Source organism: Lonchura striata, chromosome 8 (assembly GCF_046129695.1).
Source record: "Lonchura striata isolate bLonStr1 chromosome 8, bLonStr1.mat, whole genome shotgun sequence".
Lineage (NCBI taxonomy): Eukaryota > Metazoa > Chordata > Aves > Passeriformes > Estrildidae > Lonchura > Lonchura striata.
Window position 1 is genome coordinate 30,439,237 of NC_134610.1, and position 24,205 is coordinate 30,463,441.

At 43.6% G+C, this 24,205-nt stretch overlaps 1 protein-coding gene across 3 annotated transcripts; it reads left to right on the plus strand.

Moving 5' to 3' along the window:
* The first annotated feature begins 440 nt into the window (after positions 1 to 440).
* On the plus strand, positions 441 to 23,828 carry STAT1 (signal transducer and activator of transcription 1). 3 transcript variants are annotated; one of them, XM_021531375.3, is made up of 25 exons: positions 441 to 523; positions 713 to 914; positions 2,923 to 3,060; positions 3,693 to 3,837; positions 4,546 to 4,644; positions 5,890 to 5,985; positions 6,639 to 6,717; positions 7,321 to 7,412; positions 7,634 to 7,785; positions 8,039 to 8,197; positions 9,518 to 9,610; positions 10,033 to 10,092; positions 11,245 to 11,274; positions 11,361 to 11,454; positions 12,334 to 12,375; positions 12,830 to 12,913; positions 13,438 to 13,536; positions 14,013 to 14,148; positions 15,901 to 15,956; positions 16,910 to 17,004; positions 18,998 to 19,137; positions 20,293 to 20,478; positions 20,978 to 21,053; positions 21,455 to 21,557; positions 22,074 to 23,828. In XM_021531375.3, the coding sequence occupies exons 3-25, from the start codon at positions 2,933 to 2,935 to the stop codon at positions 22,095 to 22,097; spliced, it is 2,268 nt and encodes a 755-aa protein (XP_021387050.1). In that variant the 5' UTR covers positions 441 to 523; positions 713 to 914; positions 2,923 to 2,932; the 3' UTR covers positions 22,098 to 23,828. The 3 variants fall into 3 exon arrangements, with proteins under 3 accessions (XP_021387050.1, XP_021387052.1, XP_021387053.1); XM_021531377.3 differs by having other exon boundaries at positions 457 to 523; positions 782 to 914; XM_021531378.3 differs by lacking the exon at positions 713 to 914 and having other exon boundaries at positions 485 to 523.
* Positions 23,829 to 24,205: the final 377 nt, after the last annotated feature.

Sequence of the window (24,205 nt, forward strand, 5' to 3'; positions counted from 1 at the left end):
TCCATCTGAGGAGGGAAGGGGCACAGACTACCCTGGAGAGCTGCAGCAAAGCCTGGCCTTCAGCATCCGCTCTTTGCCGGCTTCCAACACCAGAAAAAACCCAAAAAGGCTACGCTGGACCAACAGACAACGACATGAATGGACACTATTCCTGCGAGCAGGGCTTGGGGTGGGATGGGAACAGCGCTCAGCCTCCTGCAGTTTGTCGGCGCTGGGGCGGGCAGGGCGGGAGGGAAGCGGCGGCTCCCTGAGGGCAGCTGGGGCGGGCGGGAAGCGGCGGCTCCGTGAGGGCAGCTGGGGCGGGCAGGAAGCGGCGGCTCTGTGAGGGCAGCAGCAGCAGCAGCAGCCGCCCCGCCCCGCCGCCCTCAGGGCCCCGCACTAGTTTCGCTTTCGCCTTCGCCGCCTTTCCCAGAAGTCACGTGACGTGCCCGCCGCCCGGGAACGCCCCCGGCCCGCCCCCGCGCATGCGCGCGCGGCTCCCTGAGCGCAGCCGGCGCCGCGGCAGCGCCGAGCCGGAGCCGAGGTGAGGGGAGCGGGCGTGAGGGACCCGGGCGTGAGGGGCCGGGGGATGGCGGGGGGAATGCCCGGTGAAACGAAAGCTTGTCGCTTCCTCAGACTGCCCCTGCCCGCGGGACGCCCACCGAGTTTTGCGCTTTGGTGTACTTGCCCTGGGGAAAGAGAGGTGTCTGCTAGCCGTCTTCATTCCTGACAGGGACGCTCCGGCTGCTCTGTCGTCTGTCGCATCCGCTCTCAAGCCTGGCTCTTTGCTCGCTCTCCGCAGCTCACCCTCTCCGACGCGTCTGCAGAGCTGCCCGGAGCGCTGGAAGCGGGCCCGTGTGCCCAGCACGGCGCTGATCCCGCTGATCCCGGTGATCCCGCTCCTCCGGCGCCGCGGGGCAGCCGCCGCGGAACAGGTGCGCTGCTCCCTCCCGGGGAACGCGGGCACCGGGCCGGCCCCCGGCCATGGCAGGCGAGGAGGTAGAGGAGGGCCAGGAGGGAGTCCTGGGCTGCATCGGGCGGCCAGCAGGTCGAGAGGGGTGATCAGCCGCCTCTGCTCTGCCCTAGTGAGGCACATCTGGAGTGCTGTGCCCAGGTCTGGGCTCCTCGGTACAAAAAACACGAGGAGCGACTGGAGAGGGTCCAGCAGAGGTCACACAGATGATGAGGGATGTGGAGCACTCTCTTACAAGGGGAGCTGGAGCTGGAACAGTTTAGTCTGGAGTAGAGAGACTGAGAGGGGATCTCATCATTACATATAAATAACTCAAAGGCAGGTGCCAAGAAGATGGTGACAAACTCTTTTCATTGGTGCCCACTGACAGGATGAGGAGCAGTGGACATGAACACAAGTTCCACCACGACATGAGGAAGAACTTTACACTGAGGGTGGCAGAGCACTGGAGCAGGTTGCCCAGGGAGGTCATGGACCTCCCTCTTTGGGACTGCTATAGCACACTCAAATGCTGTGTTAGCTGTAATCTGAAAAGCACACAAATCAAAAGCCTCAAAGCCCTCACTTTAAACATAGCATTTTTAATTCCTTTGCTTCTCACACCTAGCACATGCCACTCAGCAGCTGAGGGCACTGGCATATAAAAACAAAAGGATTTGGTAGGAAGGGGCATAGAAGACAGTCCTTCATCCTGATGCTGCCTGTTCTTTTGGATGGGTCTTATAAGCAGTCATTAAAAAACAAAGATGTGAGTGGATTTGCATCTCATCACCCATATTCTCAGCCTGGGCTGTTCCTTGGCATATCTTTACATGCCATTTCCACTACAAGCTGATAACCTGCAGCTTAGAAGGCTAAGTGATCTGCCTCTAGAGACCATACGTCAGAGCTGAAGCCACTCTCACAAAAGTGTTAGGACTGAGAGAAGCCGTTCTGCACAGTCTTAGTTCATTTAAGCACCCTCTATCTGCTGCACAGGTTGCTTGAATTTAGCCTGAAAATATTATCATGAGAACTCAAATGCCGAAAAAAATATCTTTCCAGTACTTCTCCATTTAAGGTAACTTGAGATGTAGTCCATTTTCAGAGCAGGCAAGTGTGGACACGAATAGCAACTGAAAATGGGCACTTAGAGGGCTCTTTAATTGTACACTCACACTTTTGGTGCTGGGGAATGCATCTGCACAAGCAAAAGGTGATACTCCGTGATCAGGATCTCAATTATGCAGAGTACAGGTATCAAACACAGAGGTCCTCATTCCCATATGTGCTAAACAAGAGAGCAGTAACACTAGCAGTACCATAAACGCCATGAAAATGGGTTCAGAGGAAAAGGAAAAAAAAGGAAGCACCACACAGCTACTCACTTCCCCTCCTCCCTGCATGGTGGGATGGGGAGAGAATCAGAAAGGTGAGGCACTTCATGGGCTGAGATAAAGATAGTTTAACAGGTAAAGGCAAAAGCCATGTACACAGGAAAGCCAAAGGGAGGAGTTCAGCCATCTCAGGAAAGCCAGGCTCCATCATGCCTAACAGTGGCTTGGGGAGACAAGCACCATCATGTAACATATCCCCTGTGCCTCCTTCTCCTTCCCCCAGCTCTATGAGCTCGATGCCACCTGGTCTGGAATGTCCCTTGGGTCAGCTGGGGTCAGCTGTCCAGCTGTGTCCCCTCCCAGCTCCTTGTGCACCCCCAGCCTCCTCACAGGTGGGGTGGGGTGAGGAGCAGAAAGGGCCTTGATGCTGTGTAAGCCCTGCTCAGCTGTAACAAAAACATCCCTGTCTTACCAGCACTGCTTCCTGCACAAATCCAAAACAGCCCCATGCTACCTACTGTGAACAAGATAAACTTTATCCCAGCCAAAATCAGCACATCCTCCAATTTTGTCAATGTTCATTAAAACTTAAAATTAGTTATTTTTCACCAGTTCAGTCTGAATACTACTTAAACACTGACTTTTTTTTCACAGCTTCCTCAGAATGTCTCAGTGGTATCAACTACAGCAGCTGGATTCCAAGTTTTTGGAGCAAGTTCACCAGCTGTATGATGACAGCTTTCCTATGGAGATCAGGCAGTACCTGGCACAGTGGCTGGAAAACCAGGATTGGTAAGCCAAGGAATTAAATTAGGCTTTGGGTTGTGTGATAAGCAGTGCCCTCAGAAGTGCAGTTTCAGGCAGCAGCAGTATGCTGGGGAAGCAAGCTGCTAGGTGATCCTTTGCTGGTAGGATGCTTCAGTAGCTGTGTGGGTGCTCTGTGTTCCTGCTCCTTTTAGGACTTTCTAGAGGGGCCTGACACCTGGAGTTAGTGTCCTTGCTCATAATGCTCTCAGTGGTCCAGAACAAAAGTGGCTGTTTTAAGACCAATTAGTTACTAACCTTGGTAGCATCAGTCTCTCACTCCCCAAAGACTCCGAACTTCTGCCAGGCTTTCTGTGGAGTGTCTTCTCTTTGAGGAGTGGTACAACATGCATATGCATCAGGGTCACTTTGAGGTTCCTGATGCCATGGAATGAGTAAGTGAATTTGAACAGAATGTGGCAAAAATAATAGAGAAACAACATTTCTTTCCTTTACAAGGAAAGTAATGTCAGTTAAGACTAACTTATATTTGAAGGTATTCTCATTGCTTGCATATTCTGCAACTGAAGTTGGGGATAAAAATCAAGTACACCTGTATGTATTTCTTGGCTCTTGTATTGGAAGTGTATTTAACCCAAGTATGCATTAAATGATTCCAGGGAACATGCGGCCAACAATGTATCATTTGCTACACTGTTATTCCATGACCTGCTGTCACAGCTTGATGATCAATTTAGTAGATTCTTGATAGAAAACAACTTTTTGCTGCAGCACAACATAAGGAAAAGCAAACGTAATCTTCAGGTATGCCTGGGTTATCTATACAATCTATACATTTATATGTTATATATATATATATATATATATACACACATGTGCTTGATTTGCTTCAGGGCAGTTGAATGCCTCTAAGCAGCTACACTGCTATGAGGGATTTTCACAGAGGATGTGTGAGAATCCTACTTTAAAAGCCAGAATTCAAGTGTTTCTCAATTTTTCTTTTGGTTGGCTACAGCTAGAATGTTACAGTTTAATTATCAGCACAGTTACAGTTTGAGAACTCTAGGAAAAAGAAAACCCCGCAGGGTAACACCATTCTGAGCAGGGCAGTACTCAATCCCCAGCACATATCAGCTTTGTGTGCAGGTAAAACAATAATGTAGCATTTGCATCCAGCCTGGACTGTGTGTGTTAAACCAGCAGCTATACCAAAATGTGGGAGGGTGGCTTTTGAGGAATGAGCTTTCTCTAGGACTGTGGGGTAGTATCCCACATGTCCCAGGAATGTCTCTGACCCTTTCCTGTTGTCCCAGTCCTGAATGACAATGGAAACTCACTTTTGGAGCTGGTTGTGGCTGTCTCACCCTGTAATCCTGGAGCAGGCTATGACCAGCATGTTCCCTGAGGCTCACACTCATGTCATACCCTAATTGTTCTGCCAGTCTGAAAGTTACTGAAAGACAAAAAATTATGTGTATGGACTTTAACAATAGGCTGTGTCTCTAATGCTAGGATAACTTCCAAGAAGACCCAATACACATGGCAATGATCATCCACAACTGTCTGAAAGAAGAGAGGAAAATACTGAATTGTGCCCAGGCAAGCAATGAGGTAACAGTCTTGAAACCCTCGCCTATTATTTGGGACAAGGGAAGTGGATGAAGGCTGGCAGGGGAAAAAGGCTATCTTCTCTCTGCCCAATAAGAGGTTGCTTAAAAAAGAGAAGAGTGAGCACTGATACATACCAACTTGAGAATGCCATTTTTTACCAGCTGGACAGCATGCCTTTTTTCTGCTGAATGAAGCATTTGGAGGATAAATGGCCAGAAAATAATTTTTATTCCTTCAGCTATACTAAAAGCTATGCTGTTTTTTTTAATCTTTCTGTAGTATGATGTAGCCCAATGTGCCAATTGGATTTTATTATAATAATTAGTGCTTAACTCATATATCCAGTAAGATTTTAGGTTTGTTCTTCTGCATTTTATTCCCCAGTATACTCTCTATTAAGCAGCTGAGCATGCTTCTTTGGACTTTCTCCTTCCCAGTTGTCTCCAAGTATTTCTAATTTTAGTGGTGTTTTAGGGTGTTTTTTTAGTCAAGCCCTTTTCTTTCTTCTGAATTATAGGTAAAGCCATATCTTCTCCTTTATCATCTGTTCTCCAGCTTGTCGCCTGTTTTTTCCTTCACAAGAACTGTCTAGCAATAAAAATTCCACAGTTTGGAAAGGCATGTAAACTATATAGATAGCTGCAATCCATTTATGTAGAAATAAAGTGATGACTGACCAAGCATGTTATTTCCAATGCAGAAATACCTCAGTTTATAGCAAGGCTTTCAATTTGCAGCGTGGGAAGAGCACATGGGCACTGGCTTTCAACAAGGGGCCCTTTGCAACAGTGTCCAAAGCAGCTGCTCTAAGAGTGTGACTCTGAGGGAGCCCCTGTAGCTGCAGCACAGCTGTTTGGTCCTGGCACATGACATAAAGCACTAGCTGCTGCCTGTCCAGGATGCTGTGAATGTGGGTCATCAAAAAGGGAAAGGGAATTACAGAATGATTTGGACTGGGAGAGACTTTAGAGATCATCTACCTTCCTCTAGACTGGGTTGCTCAAAGCCCAGTACAGCTTGACTTAAATCCATGATGGGGGACCTTTGGCAATTTGCTAAAATAAATACTTTGTTTCTTTCAAATTCACCTGAATTTGATTTTTTTTTTATACTATAAAATTTTAGTATGATTTATCAGAACAAGCCATGCTTCCTCAGGTTGTTTGTCAACAAATGCCACTCATTTACATTAGTGAAAAAAGTAATGGGTCACTGTGTTTTGACTTGTTCTGTTTCTTCACTCAGATGGAAGTAGGCAGTGTACAGAACACTGCAGCTGGGATGCCAGACAAGCAGAAGGAGCTTGATACCAATATTAGGACTTTAAAAAGCAGTGTTAATGTAAGTATAATATAACTTTTCTCAGTAGTGTTTGTTGATTTGCAGATGTTGAAAATTAGACTTGATAAAATGACAAATAAAAGTAAGGTGGGGTTTTCAAGTCTTTAAACCAGGGATTTCCTGAGCATAGGAATTACCTTGTGCCTAAACTTTAGCAACAAAAGCATTTTATTTATCTGAAATACTAGCAACTGAGGAAAAAAACCCCTCTTAAATCATAACTGACCAGTTTATTGCTAACTAGAAGATGTACTTTTTTTAGCATATAGATGTTTGTCTTAATAAATACAGGCACAACAGAAAGCTTTTTTTTTTATAGTACATAAGAATTTGAAAGTTTAAAATGCTATGTGCTGTTCTAAGTTTTACCATTGTAGCCTAGGTTCTCCTATAATCTGTGAATGTACATGACTTGACCACAAGGGCATTTCCATACTTTATAATTAACTGATTTCAGTTAGTTTTGAAGGAGGAAGGGTGAATAGAAGGTGATGAAATGTAGAAATATTTCCTGTTAGGCCAGGAGCAGCCACTGCTACAAAACTGGACTTCATGTCTGTCAGGGATGGTACCAGGCAGTTCCTACTCAGATGAAGTCTTGCATTACTTGAAAATATTAAATAATTGTGGACACCCTCACTCATGCATTACAGGATGTGGAGCAGGACATCAAGTCATTAGAAGATGTGCAAGATGAATATGACTTCAAATGTAAAACTCTGCAGAACAGAGGTAATTTTTCAAGGACATCCCCTATTGTATATAGTTTGTCAGAGTAAACTGCTCTTTATGTCAGGGCACTGAGCCTAATGATACACAGCCAAACTTACTGGTAATGTCCCTTGTTGATAACTCTGCTTCACACTGATACCTAAATTTCTGCATCTGTCTTTTGTTCCAAGTAAGAGAGTCTCCTTGTTAACATGGCATTCCTTCACCCTTTACATCCCTTTGCCACTAGAAGTAGTAAACCCTGTAGGCTCTGTGACCATTCAACCATACACTTAATTAGTGATGTTTCACAAATGCCAAAACAGCTTTAGGTTTTGTAGGCTCTTGTGTACCAAGACAAACACACAGAATCCTCACTGGTTTCATTATACAGCTCTGTCTCTGTTGTCAAATTCTTTGTTCTAGAAAAGGGCTTTAGTTTCCAACACAACTTGGCAGAGCTGACTACCCCTCAGAACAGGGACATGTTCAGAAGGTACTAAGGGAAGCACTGATCCACAGTCTTGCTTTTTTCATTTGTGCCCTTCTCACCTCAGTGTTTCCCCCACTCATCCTTCAAGCACTCCTTCAGCCTCACATTCACAATTTGGACTTAATTTACAGAACACGAGTCCAGTAGTATGTCTCAGGAAGAATACAAGAAAGAACAGCTGAATCTCCAGCACATGTTCTTATCACTGGACTGCAGGAGAAAGGTAGTGTTCAATTATCTTTTAGAAGTCAGCAGCTCTTCGTCTTAAGCACATGTTCATTTTCATTGAATTGACATAAATTAGTAGTAAGAAAGTTTTTTAATGTCAGTTGAACTGAGATATTTGCAGGGTTTTGCAAAAGAGATGCGCACTAGCTAAAACAGTACTTAGTTCTCCTGTATGAAGTATTTCTAATACACAGGGTAACCTCATATTCTCTGTAGGAGGTGGTGAATAAGATAGTGAAGCTGCTGAAGAGCACAGAGCAGATACAGGCTGCCCTTATTAATGATGAGCTGGTGGAGTGGAAGCACAGGCAACAGACAGCATGCATTGGTGGGCCACCCAATGCCTGCCTCGACCAGCTGCAGAACTGGTAAGTCCTTTGTCAGACCATGCTTAAACCATGCTAAGAAGCAACACCACATCTAAGAAATATACTGATTATTTATATTATCTCTTTTCATTCTGTCTTAGCATAACTGCATTCATTTTATTACCTCACCACATTTCCATTGGCACAAAGTGTACTCCAGGCACTGCCATATCCTCAGGGACAGTCTGGCTGGTGCCTCTGCACTAGAACAATACAAAACGGGCTAAAAGTAATAATATTGTGTCAATTGTAGGTTCACCATTGTTGCTGAAAGTCTACAGCAAGTTCGTCAGCAGCTCAAGAAACTTGAGGAACTGGAACAGAAATATACCTATGACCCTGATCCCATCACAAAAAATAAACAATTTCTGCAGGACCTAACACACAAGCTTTTCCAACAGCTCATCCAAAGGTAACAGACCACAAGGATCTTTTGGCGTTACCATGAATAAACAGGTGAAGTGCACCTTCCCCTCCTGTTCCCTCAGTATTTCCTGCATACAATGTCGCTGTTGAGGCAGGACAGGAATGAGAGGCCTCTGACTCGGAAGGCTGTGAGAGTAAAACTCCGGTTTATTCAAAACACACTGCTCTTTTATACAGAGCTTCACAAGGACCAAATCCATTGGTTCTGAAGTGAAAACAACCCACACCATTGGTTCAGAGTGCTTGACACAACACAGTGATAGAACTTAACTATAAACAATGTGAAAAACAAGAGAGATAAAGAATTATTTACATTCTTTCCCAGCACTTTCCCAGGCCTCTGCCTGGATAGAAACTCTCAGTTTCTTTCTTTGACTGAATCTGAGACCCACATACAATCTTTTAATTTTCCAAGGTTTTCATAAGTTTGTCAAACGTTAAACTGAATTACTGCTTTTGAGATTTACCCCATCTAGGATTTCCACAGGTTCAGGCCTATGGAAAGGGTTTATGTTAAGTCATTATTTAAGTTAGCAGGAGCTTTGCTGCAGTAGACATTGATTACAGAGTCAAAACTCCCAGTCTGTTAGTCTATCAAGCTTCAACACTACAAAGTTCAAATGAAGAGAGGCAAGAAACAATCCGCATCAAGCTGTGCCCAACATAGATACACACTAGATTCTCCAATCCTTTGTTACTAGACATATCATCTTTACCTCCAGCATGGGGAGGCCTTTATTCAGCTTTATGATGCAAGTTACTATAGCTGGTAATTGCCTCACATAAGATCAGAGACCTATTCTGTAAATACATAATAAACAAAAATTTGGGGTGTATCAAAACAGGTTTGCCTCAGAAGTTTGTTCATTGGGTTAGCTGGCCCTCATCAAATCCCCTGCTAGTGTATTCATCCCTTGGGCATGTGTTGTTACACAGCACTATCACTGTAAGAATTCAGGAAGCCCTGGGAATGGCAAACAAAGCAACACTCCTCACTTGCACTATGTTTCTTATAGCACAGGCTTTCCTTGCTGTTAGATTTCAGGGAAGTGTGATGTGGCACTCTCCCTCCTCAAGCCATCAATGTATTGCAGAAAAGCCAACACTTATAAAATCACTATTTCTAGCCCCATTGTAACAACTGAAAGGAACTGATTAACACACCTCTGTGTAGATTGAAGCTGAGTGAATAAAGTGTGTAGTAGTACTGGTAAATCAGCATTCATTTAAAGTTCACTTTTATGTGGTTTCTCATTTAAGAGCAGGACAGATAAATCATAGTACCTTTAACCTGTTCTTCCCATAGCTCCTTTGTGGTAGAGAGGCAGCCTTGCATGCCAACACATCCTCAGAGGCCACTAGTCCTGAAGACAGGAGTGCAGTTCACTGTGAAGCTGAGGTATGTTTCCCCCTTTCCCTGTTCCTTTTTTGTGGTAAGGTTTTCCTGTCACTGGCTTCCTGCAGCCAAGAGGATTGCACAGCCTGCCTGCAGGCCAAGGGATGAGGCCAGGAGGAGGGAAGTGCCATGGCCAGGGGCTTTCTTAACTCATATTCAGCTTTTACCCTATCCCAGAAGTGATGTGTACTGAGTGTGTAACAAACACAACCAGACAGCAAGAAGACACATGCAGAGCACTTTGTCCTGCCAAAGAGTAACTTATTTGCTCATTTACTTTTATCTCTAAATGCTGTCTGGTATGAAGCAAGCTTGGAGGCTGCATGTGACCCCCAAGTGTACTTAAATCTGTGGTAAGCCACACAGTAGCAGAAAGCCCATATTTTTCAATTGCTGATGTTAAAAAAAAATACTTCTCTTTCCAGATTGCTGGTGAAACTGCAGGAACTGAACTACAACTTGAAAGTGAAAGTTTTATTTGATAAGTAGGTTGCATTTATTTCATCCCTCTTATATAATGGTAAACAGTTCCCACACTCAGAAGCCCAAGAGCAGTCATTCGCATTAGAAGTGTTGAGTAGGCCAGCAGCAGGCTAGTTCTCTGCAGAATCCTTCCCCTTTCCTTACCCCTTCCTCTATTCCTTACCCCTTTCCTATTCCCTTGCTCTAAATGTCTCTCTGCCCCCCAGAGACATCTATCACAAAGTGCAGATGGCCTCAGCTTCTCACTGCTAAATCAGACACAAGGCAGCACCTGGGCAGCAGCCACTCTGCTGGGGTGCTTCACCTGGATTAGCATGAGGTGACAGTGTAGAATTGGACTCAAATACTCAGTCACATCTCTACAATCCCTTATTTTTCCTAGTAAGGAATATAGCTATTCTCAAGCTGCCTTTGAATAAGGGGTATAATCTGCCTACATGTAACATATGACATGTTCTCAATCAGAGAAAAAAATTATGGCAGTTGAATCTGCTGTATTTTGTAAGGAGTTACAAAATACAATACAATCTTTCGTATTCTGTAAGCAGTTTAGGTGCGTTTTGCACTTACTTCAAGGGCAGGGAAAGAAATATGACAGGCTGTCCAAAATTATGACAAGAGAGAAAGTGGGTTTTTGTCTTCCCAGCCAAGTAATTTTGTTCACTTGAAATGGCTCTAGGGTCCAGTAACTTACCTAGAAGAGTAAAAAAGCAAAAAGGAATTCTAATGTGGTTGTGGGAGGTGAGTCTTTGAGAAGTGCACTTGATAGAATGCAACTCAGGAAAATCCTAAGTGCTGGGAAAACCAATTCAAGTGATGCAGCAATTTATTCAACAAGTTTAAAAGCAGATTTAGAGTGGCAGAACTATATTTTTTTTCCCTCAGAGTAAGAGTTACAATCTTTACAGTAAAAGAAAGTACTTCTTTTGATTATAAAGCCCCCATAGCAGTATCAGGCCTCAGTAAAACACAGGCTGTGTAGCACAATATTTATTTTGACTGCTTTAACCAATTGCCTCATCTTTTGCACAAGAATTTCACAAAAGCATTTTACCAATTCTCAATCAGCACTGTCAGCTACTAAAACATGCACATTTTCTGTGCCTTTGGCAGAATCTTTAAAATATTATTTTGTCTTTTTTTTTCCTTGACAGAGATGTAACTGAGAAGAACTCAGTCAAAGGGTATGTGGCATCAGAGTTTGATATATTAATGTTAGGTTCTTTTAATGAATGTGAGATTTAATTACATTTTCTCTCTCTTTGTGTAGGTTCAGGAAATTTAATATTTTGGGAACAAACACAAAAGTAATGAACATGGAAGAATCTACTAATGGAAGTCTAGCAGCAGAATTCAGGCACTTGGTAGGGGGTTGTTTTTTTCTTTCTATTACTGATACAACCACTTAATTTTGTAGTAGAGTGTGGTAGGAAGGAAACAAACTGCATTTGTTACTAAGGTCCTTATTCATTTTTGTGTAAAGAGGAACTGTGATTATCTCTCCTTTTTCTTTGTTCTGTCCTTTTCAAAATATTTTTTCTGTTTCAATCAAAATTTGATAGCTCGTAGCTGAAAAAGGGACAGGAATGCAAACACGAGTATTTGCTGCCATAAGCTTATGCTGCAAAGGGTTATTTGGAGAAGGAAGTTAAAAAAGCCTAGAAAGGCTGGTTTGGGCCTTTCAGAGGAAGTTCCATAGGTAGGGAGGTTGGCAGTAGTTTGCAGAGCATTGAGTCTGGAAGATGAAAATTGGCAAGGAGCACGCAGCTGCAAGAAAGTGCCTTTGACAGACTATGGGGCACTTCCGATCTGCAGATTGTGAGAGAACACACTGGTTCCTTACCACAGCAAGAAAGGAAAAATGCAAGCCCAGAACCAGGGCACATGGAACTCTACCTTCATTGTCCAGAACTGAGGCTGTCTAGAGTTTATCATCTGATTCAAAGGGGTACTTTGATAAACCAATATTCCATCTGATCCTGACTTCATACAGCTTCTGTTCTTAAAAGGCCTCTTGCATAAAGGCATTGCATCATAACTGTGCAATATCTTTTCTCACAGGTTAACAGTTTGTAAAAAGGGTAGTAGTTTCCTAACAGTTCAATCCTTTGGCTCCCACAGCTTAGAACCAAATAGAATCAGACACTAGTGCAGCAAGTTTGCATACAGCTGAGCAAGTGCAACTCTACCACTTTCATTTGTTGCTGCCATAAACGAGTGACAGGTTTTTTGTTCATTTGCAGCAACTGAAAGAACAGAAAAACACAGGGAGCAGAACAAATGAGGTAAGCAGCACTAACCTTTGTTTTGTAAAGTTTTAGCATAATACTAACAAGGCATTCATTTAATACAATGCTCTCTGCTTAGACCTGTGAAGACACACATGGGAGGAGAGATCATAGGAGTTCAGTGTTTCTACAAAGTGATCCATGTAGGAAGAGTCTGCAAGGAGAGCTACTGCCAGAATGGCAATGAGGGACTCTCCCACACTGGCATCTTCCTGGCAAGCACAGATTTGTCTATGGCTTATAGGTAGTAGCCAAAAGAAACTCAAAAACTGCCTGGAGAGGCAGTTTTAGGAAGCCAGCACTGTCACTTGACCTTGACTTGGAAGCTCTTACTGAGGTCTAGAGCATGTGACCATGGGCAGAAAAAGGTTTTCCTCATGATAAAGCCCCATTACTTTACCCTAGGGAATTTTCAGTCCCTGAAAAGTTCTCTTACATTTTTTCTTTTAAGGGTCCTCTGATTGTAACAGAAGAGCTTCACTCTCTGAGTTTTGAGACACAGCTGTGCCAGCCTGGTTTGGTAATAGACCTAGAGGTAAGTCTTAAATCAACCAGATGGACTTCAGCTCCTGTGTGTCACTTGTGCTGACAATCTTAACTTTTTTCTCTCTTTAGTACTGGGATATCAAGTACTTTTAATTAACTCAAATTATGGGACTGAGACTTCACAACAACTCTATATAGACACAGAGAGAATTCTGTCAAATCTCTGGGTAAATAAGAATAGATGTGCTTTGCAAAATGTCTGATACCTAGAGGGCTTAAACCACAGGGTTGGTTATCAGTTTACATTTATTTCAGAAGCAGTCTGCTATGAACTCTACTGTCACTATCAGTGCTATCATAACTGACACTAAATGAAAGTCTTTATTAGACAAAAAACACCCAAGTCTTTCCAGTATTTCATCATATTTTCTCCCCTACATACAAACTTCTATTGAAAAAGTCAAGATTGTGCAAGCAGGGAATTAAAACAGAAATGGTTGCGTGGATAATCTCAAGAAGGATTGTGGCAACAGTGCAGGGTAACCTGACATGTTTCCTTTTGTGCCCTTTCAGACCACATCCCTTCCCATTGTTGTGATCTCAAACGTGAGCCAGCTTCCCAGTGGATGGGCTTCTATCTTGTGGTTCAACATGCTGTCTACTGATCCCAAGGTATTTGCAAGAAAAAAATATGTTTTATCAGGTACTATGTCTAATTTTCAAGCATTGTTTGCAAGTGGCTGCTTCATTTTAGCTGTGCAGATGACTCATAATGAGTTTCAGATGTAGAGAGGGGCAGTGACTTCCCTGACCTAAACAGAGCAATGTTTGAAACCCACATAAGGGTAGTGTACCTGTATGCAGGATAATACAGCACACAGGGAGAAGCCAAATGAACATTAAAGAACTCAGGGTGCACTTGAGTAATCCAGCAATTCTGCCTGCTGGGAGAAGACATATCCAGAGCCCTAGAGATTACTTTTTCTCATGAAGAGTGCCTGGAAGAATAGCTGCCTGCTTCTGCAGAGTTTTTTCAAGCTGACATCCATTCTTAAATCTGGAGTTTGCTTTGGCAATATAAAAATTGAAGCAGCATTCCAAAACTAATATTTGTTAACTATAGTTTGTATTTTTCTCTTCCATTCTAGAACCTGTCCTTCTTTCTGAATCCACCTTGTGCAAAGTGGTCTAAGCTTTCTGATGTTCTGAGTTGGCAGTTTTCTTCTGTAACAAAGAGAGGACTAAATGCAGACCAGCTGAGCATGCTGGGAGAGAAGCTTCTTGGTAAGGTCTGCTTTCATCACAGATGGCCTCTTTGAACTGAAACTAGTTCTACACCTTTTCCCTGCAACCTATTTTAAGTTTTCCTTTCCTCCTCCTACAATGTAACTTTGTAGCAATGAAGCAATTTTCACTTTTCAGTATGGCAGGGTTTGTAAATGAAATTATGCCATGAAAAAAAATCTGCAGTTCTAACTTGGGAGTTTTATGCATTGCAGCAACACAGACTGGGCCTAATTCTGCCAGTGTTGAAGTAACACTCATGTTTAGTCAGTCTATGAAGTGGATGTTTCTTGGCATCTCTCAGGTTTTTTTTTAAATCCACCTCCATTCATTTTAACTTCATGCATGTCCCCAGCTACAGTGGGGATCTACTCTGCATAAACACAGTTGCAGTATCATCATCTAAACACTATCAAACTGCTAAAGAATATCAGACTGAATTATCTCCCACATTAGTGTCCTTAATAAAAGCCTCATCAGCCATGGGTTTTGGTTCCAAAATTCTTGCAGTTTGCCTGAATAGGCAGGGCACTTTACACTGCTACTGATTTTGCACAGTAGACTCTAGAGGAAAAATACTATTGATTCAGTGTATTTCACCTACCTTATGTTTCAGGAAAAGATTATATTTCAAGGTATTTCAGATTTTTGTGTACAGCATTCCACTCTCTAATTCTCCCAAGACATAAGATCTGACAAAAAGCTGTTAATTTATTAGATTCCTTTTCAAATTTCTACAAGGAAAATAGTTTGGTTTTTTTTGTTGTGGTTTTTTTTTGTTTAATTAACCAACATAAAAAACACCAGTGATATATTTCTATGGCAAATTTGCATTTCAGAACTACAGGGATTTTGTTGAGCTGTGGTAGGGTTGCTACTTAAATCTTGTCTCTACAGATAAGAATATTACTCAGCTGAAAAAAATCCTGGCTGCTGAACACTGTATATTAGGATTCCTCAGGGCAAGGAGACAGAGCCAGCAGCATGCCAGGGCACAACCTGGCTGCTGGTTTTGCAATATGAAAGTTGACAGAGTCTTGATCTCTTAACACCATCGGTATCAGTAACAAGCTCCCTAACTCAGTTTAGCATATTTATTGGAAGCCATGGCATGATCTTTTAGAGAAAGAATTTGGCTCTGACTACAGTCAGGTTCTGCAAAGCTCCCAGCTATTGTAGGCCCAGCATAGGACTTTTCTTTGTGGTTTGGATATGAAACACTGTGGATGTACAAACAAGGCTGAGGGAAACAATTGCAACATAAGATTAGTCTGTGATTGGGGTAGACCTAGGAATCAAACGTTTCTGGGGCAAAAGCCTGCAATTCACCAGAATCAAGGTAGGAAAGTGCTTATTCTTAGAGAGATGCTGCAGGGTCTGCTGAGCCTGCAGAGGAGCTTGTGGGTTGCAGTCTTCTTGCTGTACTGGCAAGAACTGTGCAAAAATGCAGTTTCCTTCCTGGAAGCATTTTGAAGCTGGCAAGTGTTTGGTGCAGCACAGCACAGAATGTGTCAGGATAGGTTGGTTCCCATTACACAGTGGGCTGCTTCCACAGGTTTGGGTATCATAAAACCTCCCAGAGGGGAACTTGGCAACCTCCCCTGCTGTGAAAGCACAGCAACCTGCCCTTCCTTTTCTTTCTTAGTCCAACAGCTGACTTCCAAATAAACACTCAGAACTTGGTTTCTAAGTACTTTTAACCTTATTAAGTAATTTATGGAACATGACTGGTGTCAAATTTATTGTGTTCAGGGCCATCAAACGGAGGATCTCAGGATGGCCTTATTCCTTGGACAAGATTCTGCAAGGTACGTACACAGTTTTAAAAACTGAGATGGAAGAGAGATCTCATCTTACTTTATTATGGATTTTGTTTGGGCTTTTTTTGGTTTTTTTGTTCCCCCTGCGAAGTGCCTACTTTTCTAGTAGCATCCCCTAATTATTCTAGATCTTACATAGTCATGGGAGGCTTTGGTGGTTTAAAGCAGCAGCAGGAGGAAAAAGAGCTTCCAATGGCAAGGAGTAGATTATTTTGAGACCGTTTTTAATCCATGTAAACTCCATAGGAGAAAAAAAAGTATCTTTCAAACACAGCATCTCCATTATTACTAATGCAGCTACTATTAATGGAATAGTTCTCCATTGTTACTACTACAGAAAATGTAAACAAAAAAAACATCAAGATAAACAATTCTTCTTCATCTTAGTGAAGGACATTTCCCAGACCAGGGGAAACTGGATCAGAGTGAGGATTAACACAGGGTGGCCAAGAGAGTCAGTGTGACGACAGAAAGCCACATCATGGGGTTTCATAACCCTGGCTGAAGCAAGACAGGAGGACTCTTCACTTTCTTTTTTTGCCTTAGACCCTAAGTTGGTATAGGTAAGTAGGAGATCACAGCAACCAGGAGCAGGCTCCAGGGGAAGAGCAAGGCTCTGGTGACCTACAAGCACTCAAATTCATTGATACAGATGCCTCACGAGACATGGAGATCCAGGTCTCAACAGAAAGTGTCTCTAAGGTCTTCTGCTGGCCAGCCCAGTCAAAACCCCAGTGGCATGGGTTTGCATGTCCAACCAGGATAGCACCCAGGAAGGAACAAGAGCCTTTTATCTGCTCTTAGACTACTGTTGTTGCATGTGAGAGGTGATGGATCACGTATTTGTGGGTATTGAAGGCTCAGATAGGCATTTTAACTCATGTCTCATTATCCCTGTTTTCCCCTCTCCCATCCCTGCCTTTCCATATTCTGAATTTCAGGAAAATATAAATGATAAAAATTTCCCCTTTTGGCTGTGGATTGAAGGAATCCTGGAGCTTATTAAGAAACATCTCCTGTGTCTCTGGAATGATGGGTAAGACCTTAGTGAATTTAAAGATGTGGTCATTGCCTAAGACTTCACATTTAGGCTAGAAATTGCACCCTCAGGGTGCAGAGGGTGGATCTTGAAACCAGAAAAATCTGAAGCAAACGAATTCTAGTAGTGAGGAATCCTCTGATGAGGCAACTGCTAAAAACAAGAGCATTAGATCACCGAGTTGTCCCATTTAAATCACAGAGCAGGGCTTTGAATGTTAGATTAGATTGTTTTTGCCTCTGCTCCCACTGTAAGTCAGTTCTTTCTACATCCTAGAACATAGCCATGAAAAACTGAAGCACAAGAAAGTATGAGTCCTAGTGATATCCATTGTAAAACCCAAAAACCAAACTCCCTGCCTGAAGAGAGTTCCTGTGAGCTGCCTGGAGGTGGCAGCAGCCAGACTCGGAATGCCTGTGCCTGCACCGTGTGCCCAGAACCCAGCAATCTTCACTGATGTTTTTTAAGAGTATTAAGAGTAGAAGGATTCTGCCAGATGGGAACACAGTTCCATTTGCCCTTTAATACTGCTTTAGTAAACTTTTCATTCTGGGATTTCTGATTTCGGATGTAATTCTGCCCAAACTAGGTTTATCCAAAGTCACAATCCTGTGTTTTAGCTTAGCCACATTATGAAACCTCATCAAACAGCACACTCACAGTGGAGCATCCTGGTATCTCACATTTCTGCAGGATCTGCAACAGCAGGATTGCTTTACCTTGCCACATTCAGCAGTGGGCTTCACATTTTTACCCCCCAGCTCCAGAAGAGCTCTGTCAAAGCCCTGTGCAGTACAAGCCTTGCTTCCCTGCCCCAAACCTCCCCCTTTCTTTGCTGAGGGGGCTGCAGGGCAGTGGGAATATTTGTCACCATTACTGAAGCAGAGTGGCAGTTCTGGGATTGGGATTACATGTGGCTTTGGTACAGACTTGAAGAGCAGAGACTCCCCTTGTATACAAAAGAGTAAATAATACAACCTCAGGAGCCTTTCTTCATACTTGAGACATAGGAAGGCAAAAGACTTCCCCTTACACACAGGATATTGACTACCAAACACATTTGTTACCTAAAGCATGGCATTTAAACCAAACAAAACACAAAACTCACCAGTCAAACCCCCAAACCCCATAAAACAGGGCAGCTTGCTGCATCTGAAACTCTAAGCAAAATTATGACTGTTTAGGGGTTTTATATGCAAAACCCACTTTCCCTAACTTAAGGCACTCAAGGACAGTCATACTACTCAAAAGATCATTATTGATGGAGTATTTTGAGGAATAAGAAACAGAAAACCTTTGGGGGGGAAAAAAGCCAGCAAAAGCCAACCAATAAGCAAGCAACAAACCAACCAAAACCAAATAGCTGGAGCTTGGCCAGGGTCATACCCTGGTACTGACTTGAACAACTCCCTCTCCAGTACCTGTCCAGATCAATCAATCTCTTAAAATTACCACACTAGCCTCCTTGTCCATGCAATCACATTTGCTGAGCACAGGGAGTAAGTCACAAAAGTTTAACAGCTCCTGTAGAAGACATGCTCAAGGCCCAAAGCAAACCCCACACCTGTAAGAGTGTAATCTGGCAGCCAGCAAAGTTTGTTTCATCAGCCAAAAAGGAGAAACAGCTACCCTTTAGCATACTTTTGAAGCTCAAAATTGACTGCTAGCTGGGATCTGACCCTGTTACAAATATGTGTCTTCACTCCTGCTCCCACAGCCCAGCTTTGACAGCAAAATGGACAATCATTTTTGTTCCAAATTCAGAAAGATGTTTGTATAAGCCCCCAGGCCAAAATGAGAGTGCTGAGGGAAGCTGAGGTGATGCACAGCTGGCACAAGGCATGAATCACTGCAGCCAGTCAGTCCTGCTGCCAGCTGTTCATAGGACAAAGCCCTCTGTGAGGCTTTCACCAGTACTTCAGCTCTGTGAAGTGAAGGAAAGCTTTTTAGTTTTGGGGAGTAACTCAGCTCTTTCTTTTCAACATTACAGCTGCATTGTGGGCTTCATCAGCAAAGAGAGAGAACGTGCTCTGCTGAAGGATCAGAGCCCAGGAACATTTTTATTGAGATTCAGTGAAAGCAGCAGAGAGGGAGCCATCACCTTTACCTGGGTAGAGGAATCTCAGAATGGTAAGTCAGCAACAGAGAACCTTTGCTGATCTGCTTGCATCAGAACAAGAAGTTTTTATGCCCTTCTCCTCCACCCTGAGGACCAGCACAGTAGCCCTGGCAGCAGCAGGGCTCAAGCAATAGCAGGGACACACCATACTTGGGGTAACTCAAACCATATAATCAATTGATCAGGGTTTCAGCTAGGACAAGTAGCACTTCCCACTTGCTTCTGGCACGAAAGTTGGAAAGGAAAAACTGTCCAGACTGTCTTCCCTGCCTCCTTAGGCTCTCTCTTAGCCTTTAGTACACACACAATTGCATCTCCTTGCAAGCCCAAATGCAACCTTCCTTCCCCCCTCCTCCCTAGATAAATTATGTAGTCACCTCATTTTCCAAGTAGTTCTCCTTCCTCCCCTTGTCCAAGTGGATCAATGAAGAGCTTGCTTCTTCAGTGAGCTGGATTAGTTTCTCATCCTGTTTTAAGGAAGCCTGGAGGCATCACAGCTGCAGGAAGTTAAAACCTCCATTAAAACTCAGTCAAGGCTCTCCCTCTTATCACCACTCATTACACAGCCCCACCTGCCAGCATGGGGCAGCTGTTGACACTTCATTTTGATGAGCTCAAAACCAGCAGCAGGTGGAAGAGAAACTGCTGAGTGTACTTGGGTGATTCTTTCCCTTTGCTGCCTTCATACCCGAGACATCCAAAAGTTAAAAGGTTGATAGTATTTGGAGCATTTAGGAAGGCCTATGTGTCTCTCCTGCTGATTCATAAAAGCCTCAAGTGGTGTATTTGGATCAAACTCCCTAATAGGCAGCAGAGTTTGAATTACATAATTTGGAAGAAGGTTAAAAGGGCAGCACAACCTAAATTGCTTAATGAAATATTTCAGTTAATTTCCATGGACAAGTCACACCAGTCATTCTGAATACAAAACACACCAAGAGCCATCACTGTGTGCTATCCCTCCCCGTGCCTCCCTACCCCACAGAACAATTATGCTCCCTTGGACAGGCATTAAATATTTCCTGCAGCACTGCAGCTGTCATCCAGGCAAGGCTTTTGCTCACGTGAACTTTGAATTTGTTGGAAGTGCCTACAGCTTTTCTGGACACTTTGAGAAAAAAAACTTTGAAGGCAGCTTTCAGAACTACTGCTTCTCTCCTCTGCAGAGCCACAGTTCCACTCAGTAGAGCCCTACACCAAGAAGGAGCTCTCTGCTGTCACCTTCCCCGACATCATCCGCAATTACAAAGTGATGGCTGCCGAGAACATCCCCGAGAACCCGCTGCGATTCCTGTACCCCAACATCCCCAAAGACAATGCCTTTGGCAAATACTACTCCAGGCCTAAGGAGGGTGAGTGCTATGTGGGGCTCATGCCTTTTAGCTTGTCTGGGTGTTCCTGAGCTGCTGAGGCACTGCAGTTTCTGTGGCATGGGAAGTAAGGGAGCAGTTGGCCTGAATGGCTTGTCAGCCTGTCCCGTGTTTCTAGGATAAGAAAAGGTTTGTTTTTAAACAGGCACAACGTGAGACTTAATCAGACCTAAAACTGAAACCCCCAATTGTCACTGGCCCTCCAGCTCAGCTGTCACGTGAGCTGTTCCAGAAATGTAGACTCCCACTAACAGCCCCAGCTATGACTGGTTATGGGAGGGATTTCTTTGCCATTTTCTAATAGAAGAACAGGAAAAACTGACTAAAAATGGAATAAATTAACCAGTGCTGTAAAATGCATGACAGAGAGACTTGCACATTATCTGGGTCATAGGCTGTATTTTTGGTACAATAAAGATGAAAATGTGACATAAACTTACTGGAAAAAAAAAAACCCACAAGCTTTTTTCTCTCCTTGAAGCACCAGAACCAATGGATGTGGATGGTCCCAAGGGAAATGGCTACATCAAGACTGAGTTAATCTCTGTATCTGAAGTGTAAGTTCTCACAAAAATGCTGGATTTTCATAAGATTTTAAGCTGTAGGTGCTCCTGTCAAGTCTTTCCTCTTTGAGAATCTGATCACAACACATTAATGTACTGCTGTATTCAAAACACCATTTTTAGGTAAAAACTCTAGAAACTTGAAGGGAATTGTACTGGGAAGTAATTTCTTGAAAAGCACGTTCTCAAAGACTCATTGGATTTCTTTGGTTAGGATGTGCACCCCTGAATAGTCCGAGTTTTCATTTAAAGCCAAGCTGGCTTTTCAAAGCCTGGTCTTTCTCACAAGAGGCCTGGTTTCACAAGGCCACTGTCTTTCAGGCCTTGGAGCCAGGCAGGGTAGCCCAGCTGTGCCTCGTTTCTTTGGTGACAGTATCCCTGCTCTTCCCCATCAGCCACCCTTCCAGGCTGCAGTCCCCAGAAAACCTGCTGCCCATGTCTCCCGAGGAGTTTGACGAGGTGTCTCGGATGGTGGGCCCCGCAGAGATCGATACCGTGGTAAGTACCTGGAGCCCGAGAGTTCAGCCAGAACTTGCTTCTTCCCTTTTCCTCCCCCCACTTCAGACATACCTCAGCCACTTAAGCAAGCACGGGAGAACACATCACAAACATTGGAAAAGCTGGGGATCCGGAGTAAGACTGGGATAGACAGCAGTTGTTTAAATGTGTCTGCAGGGAGAATGGTGAGAACAGGAGAGCAAAGCTTCCTGTGTGTGCCTTGCAGGTGGAGGAAAGATGGCAGGGGAGGAAGGAGTATCCCTGTAGTGCCTCTGGTGAGGTGTCAGGAGGGCCCTGAGCAGAGGTGAAGTTTGGAAGTGCTGCCCTGTCAGTGCTGTCCTTGCAGGCTGTGCTTCAGTAAAAGAAAGTGATCCCCACCTCCCCCACCGTAGCAGCTGCATGCTAAAATGTGAATCAGTGTGACTGGGGCAGAAGGTGGTCAACGCTGTGTGCTTAGCAAAGACTTGAGAACCAAGGCTGGGCCTGTGTAATGGAGGTTTCCTTTTCTCCTTGCAGATGTGTACACATATCCAGCTCTGAGCTTTGGCTGAGCTTTCCCTGTGCCATGTATCCTGTGCTGCAGTCAATGCCTTGGTGACAACATTTCACACTTTGGTTTCTCAGCCTGAAAGTCCAGCAGCAATTTTAGCTAATGGGAATATCAACAGCAGCAGCCTGAGCAGCCTCCTTACATGCAAATCTTTGTTTAATTAGCAAGACACCGTGCCAGAGTAGAGGAAGGTGAGAATGTGAGCTCCTCAGTGACAGCAATGGCAGAAACATGCCTTCACTGTTTTAAGCAATTAGTTAAATGTTTAAAAGTTAACTGTACATAGAAGGCTTCAAAGAAAAGCTGGTTCTTTTACAGAGGTTCTGTTCAGAAAGCTTACATTTTGAATTTTTGTCTGCATCACAAAAGGGAAACACTCTGCAGATACCATGCCACGCCCAATCCATGTGCTGCTAAAGTTTGTTGTGTTTTTAGCTCTTCTGAGCATGGCCCATTGAGAGAGCAGAAGCCCAAAATGTTACATTTTATTTTCACCATTTTTACAAGGCACAATCTTGTGTAGGATGTTTAGCACAATCTTTCTCAAAAACAAAGCATTTCTTAGGACACCACCCTCAAGCTGCATTGGCACGTGCAGAGCTTGGAACCCAAGGTGTATAATGAAGACTAAAGCCTGTGCAGACTGCAGTCAGACAAAATCAGAACCTCCTCTTCTCCTCTTAGGAGACTGCAAAAGGGATTGAAGTACATTTTCATTTACTGTGCCTAATCTGCCAGGGTGAGGATCTGGTCACCCCTATGTTTTGCAATAGTACAGGCCCCATGTAGGTATAACAGGTGGAATGGAACTCAGTTTTCTCGTGCATTATGAACCAGGGCATTTATTTAACTGTTAATTTGAATAGCTAAAAGATTTTACAGGCTTTGATAATGGTTTTGTAAGAAGGGGTAAGGCAGAGGAAAGTGAAGAAGTTTATCCAGAGCAAAGGCTGTGGGATATGCAGACTGCAGTACTTAAAGGATGAAGCTCTGCTTCCACCAGAGGAGGAACAGGTTGGTTTCTCAGCACGTTTGAAGGCAATTAACAACTCTCAATTAAGAGGCAAGGCTGTTGCAGGCAGCTGGTCTCTCTAAGGGAACCTATTAGTGCAGGCTGCTAATTAGCACGGAGCTGAGCAGAGGGGCTGCAGAGCCCTCGTGCTGCACCCATCTGTCCAGCCACAGGAACAGGGCAGCCACTGTGGGGTCCCTGCCTGAGCAGGGGCGTGGACAAGGGCACCTCCTGCGGCCCCTCCACACCCATCAGCTGCTGTTTGGGAAGGACTGCTTCAGTTTGGTGTGTTGTGCCCAAGACATCTGATGTGCTCCCTGAAAAAGCTTCCAAGTAAAAATAAAAGGACCTAGAGCATGTAACACATGTATTTAAAAGAAAGCATTGCAAACTGACTTATTTTTGGTGCCGTGAGTTACTGAGATTAACAGTGCTACAGGAAATGACTTAATGCTTTTATCTTACTGTAACTAGCTGGATGTGTATCTGTTGCTAAAACAAAAATCTAGTTGTTTTTTGAGCTATACTTTGCATTCATGTACTACAAGTCATTTTATCCTTCAGTTTTGTGGGACTTAAAGCAGTGATCTTATTCACAGCTTGGATTTTCAATAGCCAGTAGTTCTAGAAGCAGTGACTTTTCCTGGATGGAATATTCTTTTATATATTTTAAATAAATGGAACTGTCAGTTGCCACTTCTGTCCTCTCTCTCATGTTTTGGCTACTTCTGTTATAAAGTAGATGTGCCAGTCAGTATTTTACTACTCTGTATCTCATTTTAAACTTGTTTGCACCTAAAGAGTTAGTTACAGCTCTGAAGCCCAAGGCAGTACTTTTAATTGTTGCAGGTCTGTCTGCACTGGAGTTCTTAGAAGGTGGTTGTTACCTTTCATTTGTTTCCATCCCCACACAACCTTCAATAAACTGAACTTGAATTTCTAATTTGAGTCCTCAGTAGGATAACTGATCTATGGCTCATCTTTCTGGGCTTGCAAGCTGGACCACTGCTGTTTTTCTCTGGGGCTAGTAAGTGACAAAATCCCTCATCTCACACTTGTCAGGCTTTTATATGAACTGTACAGCCA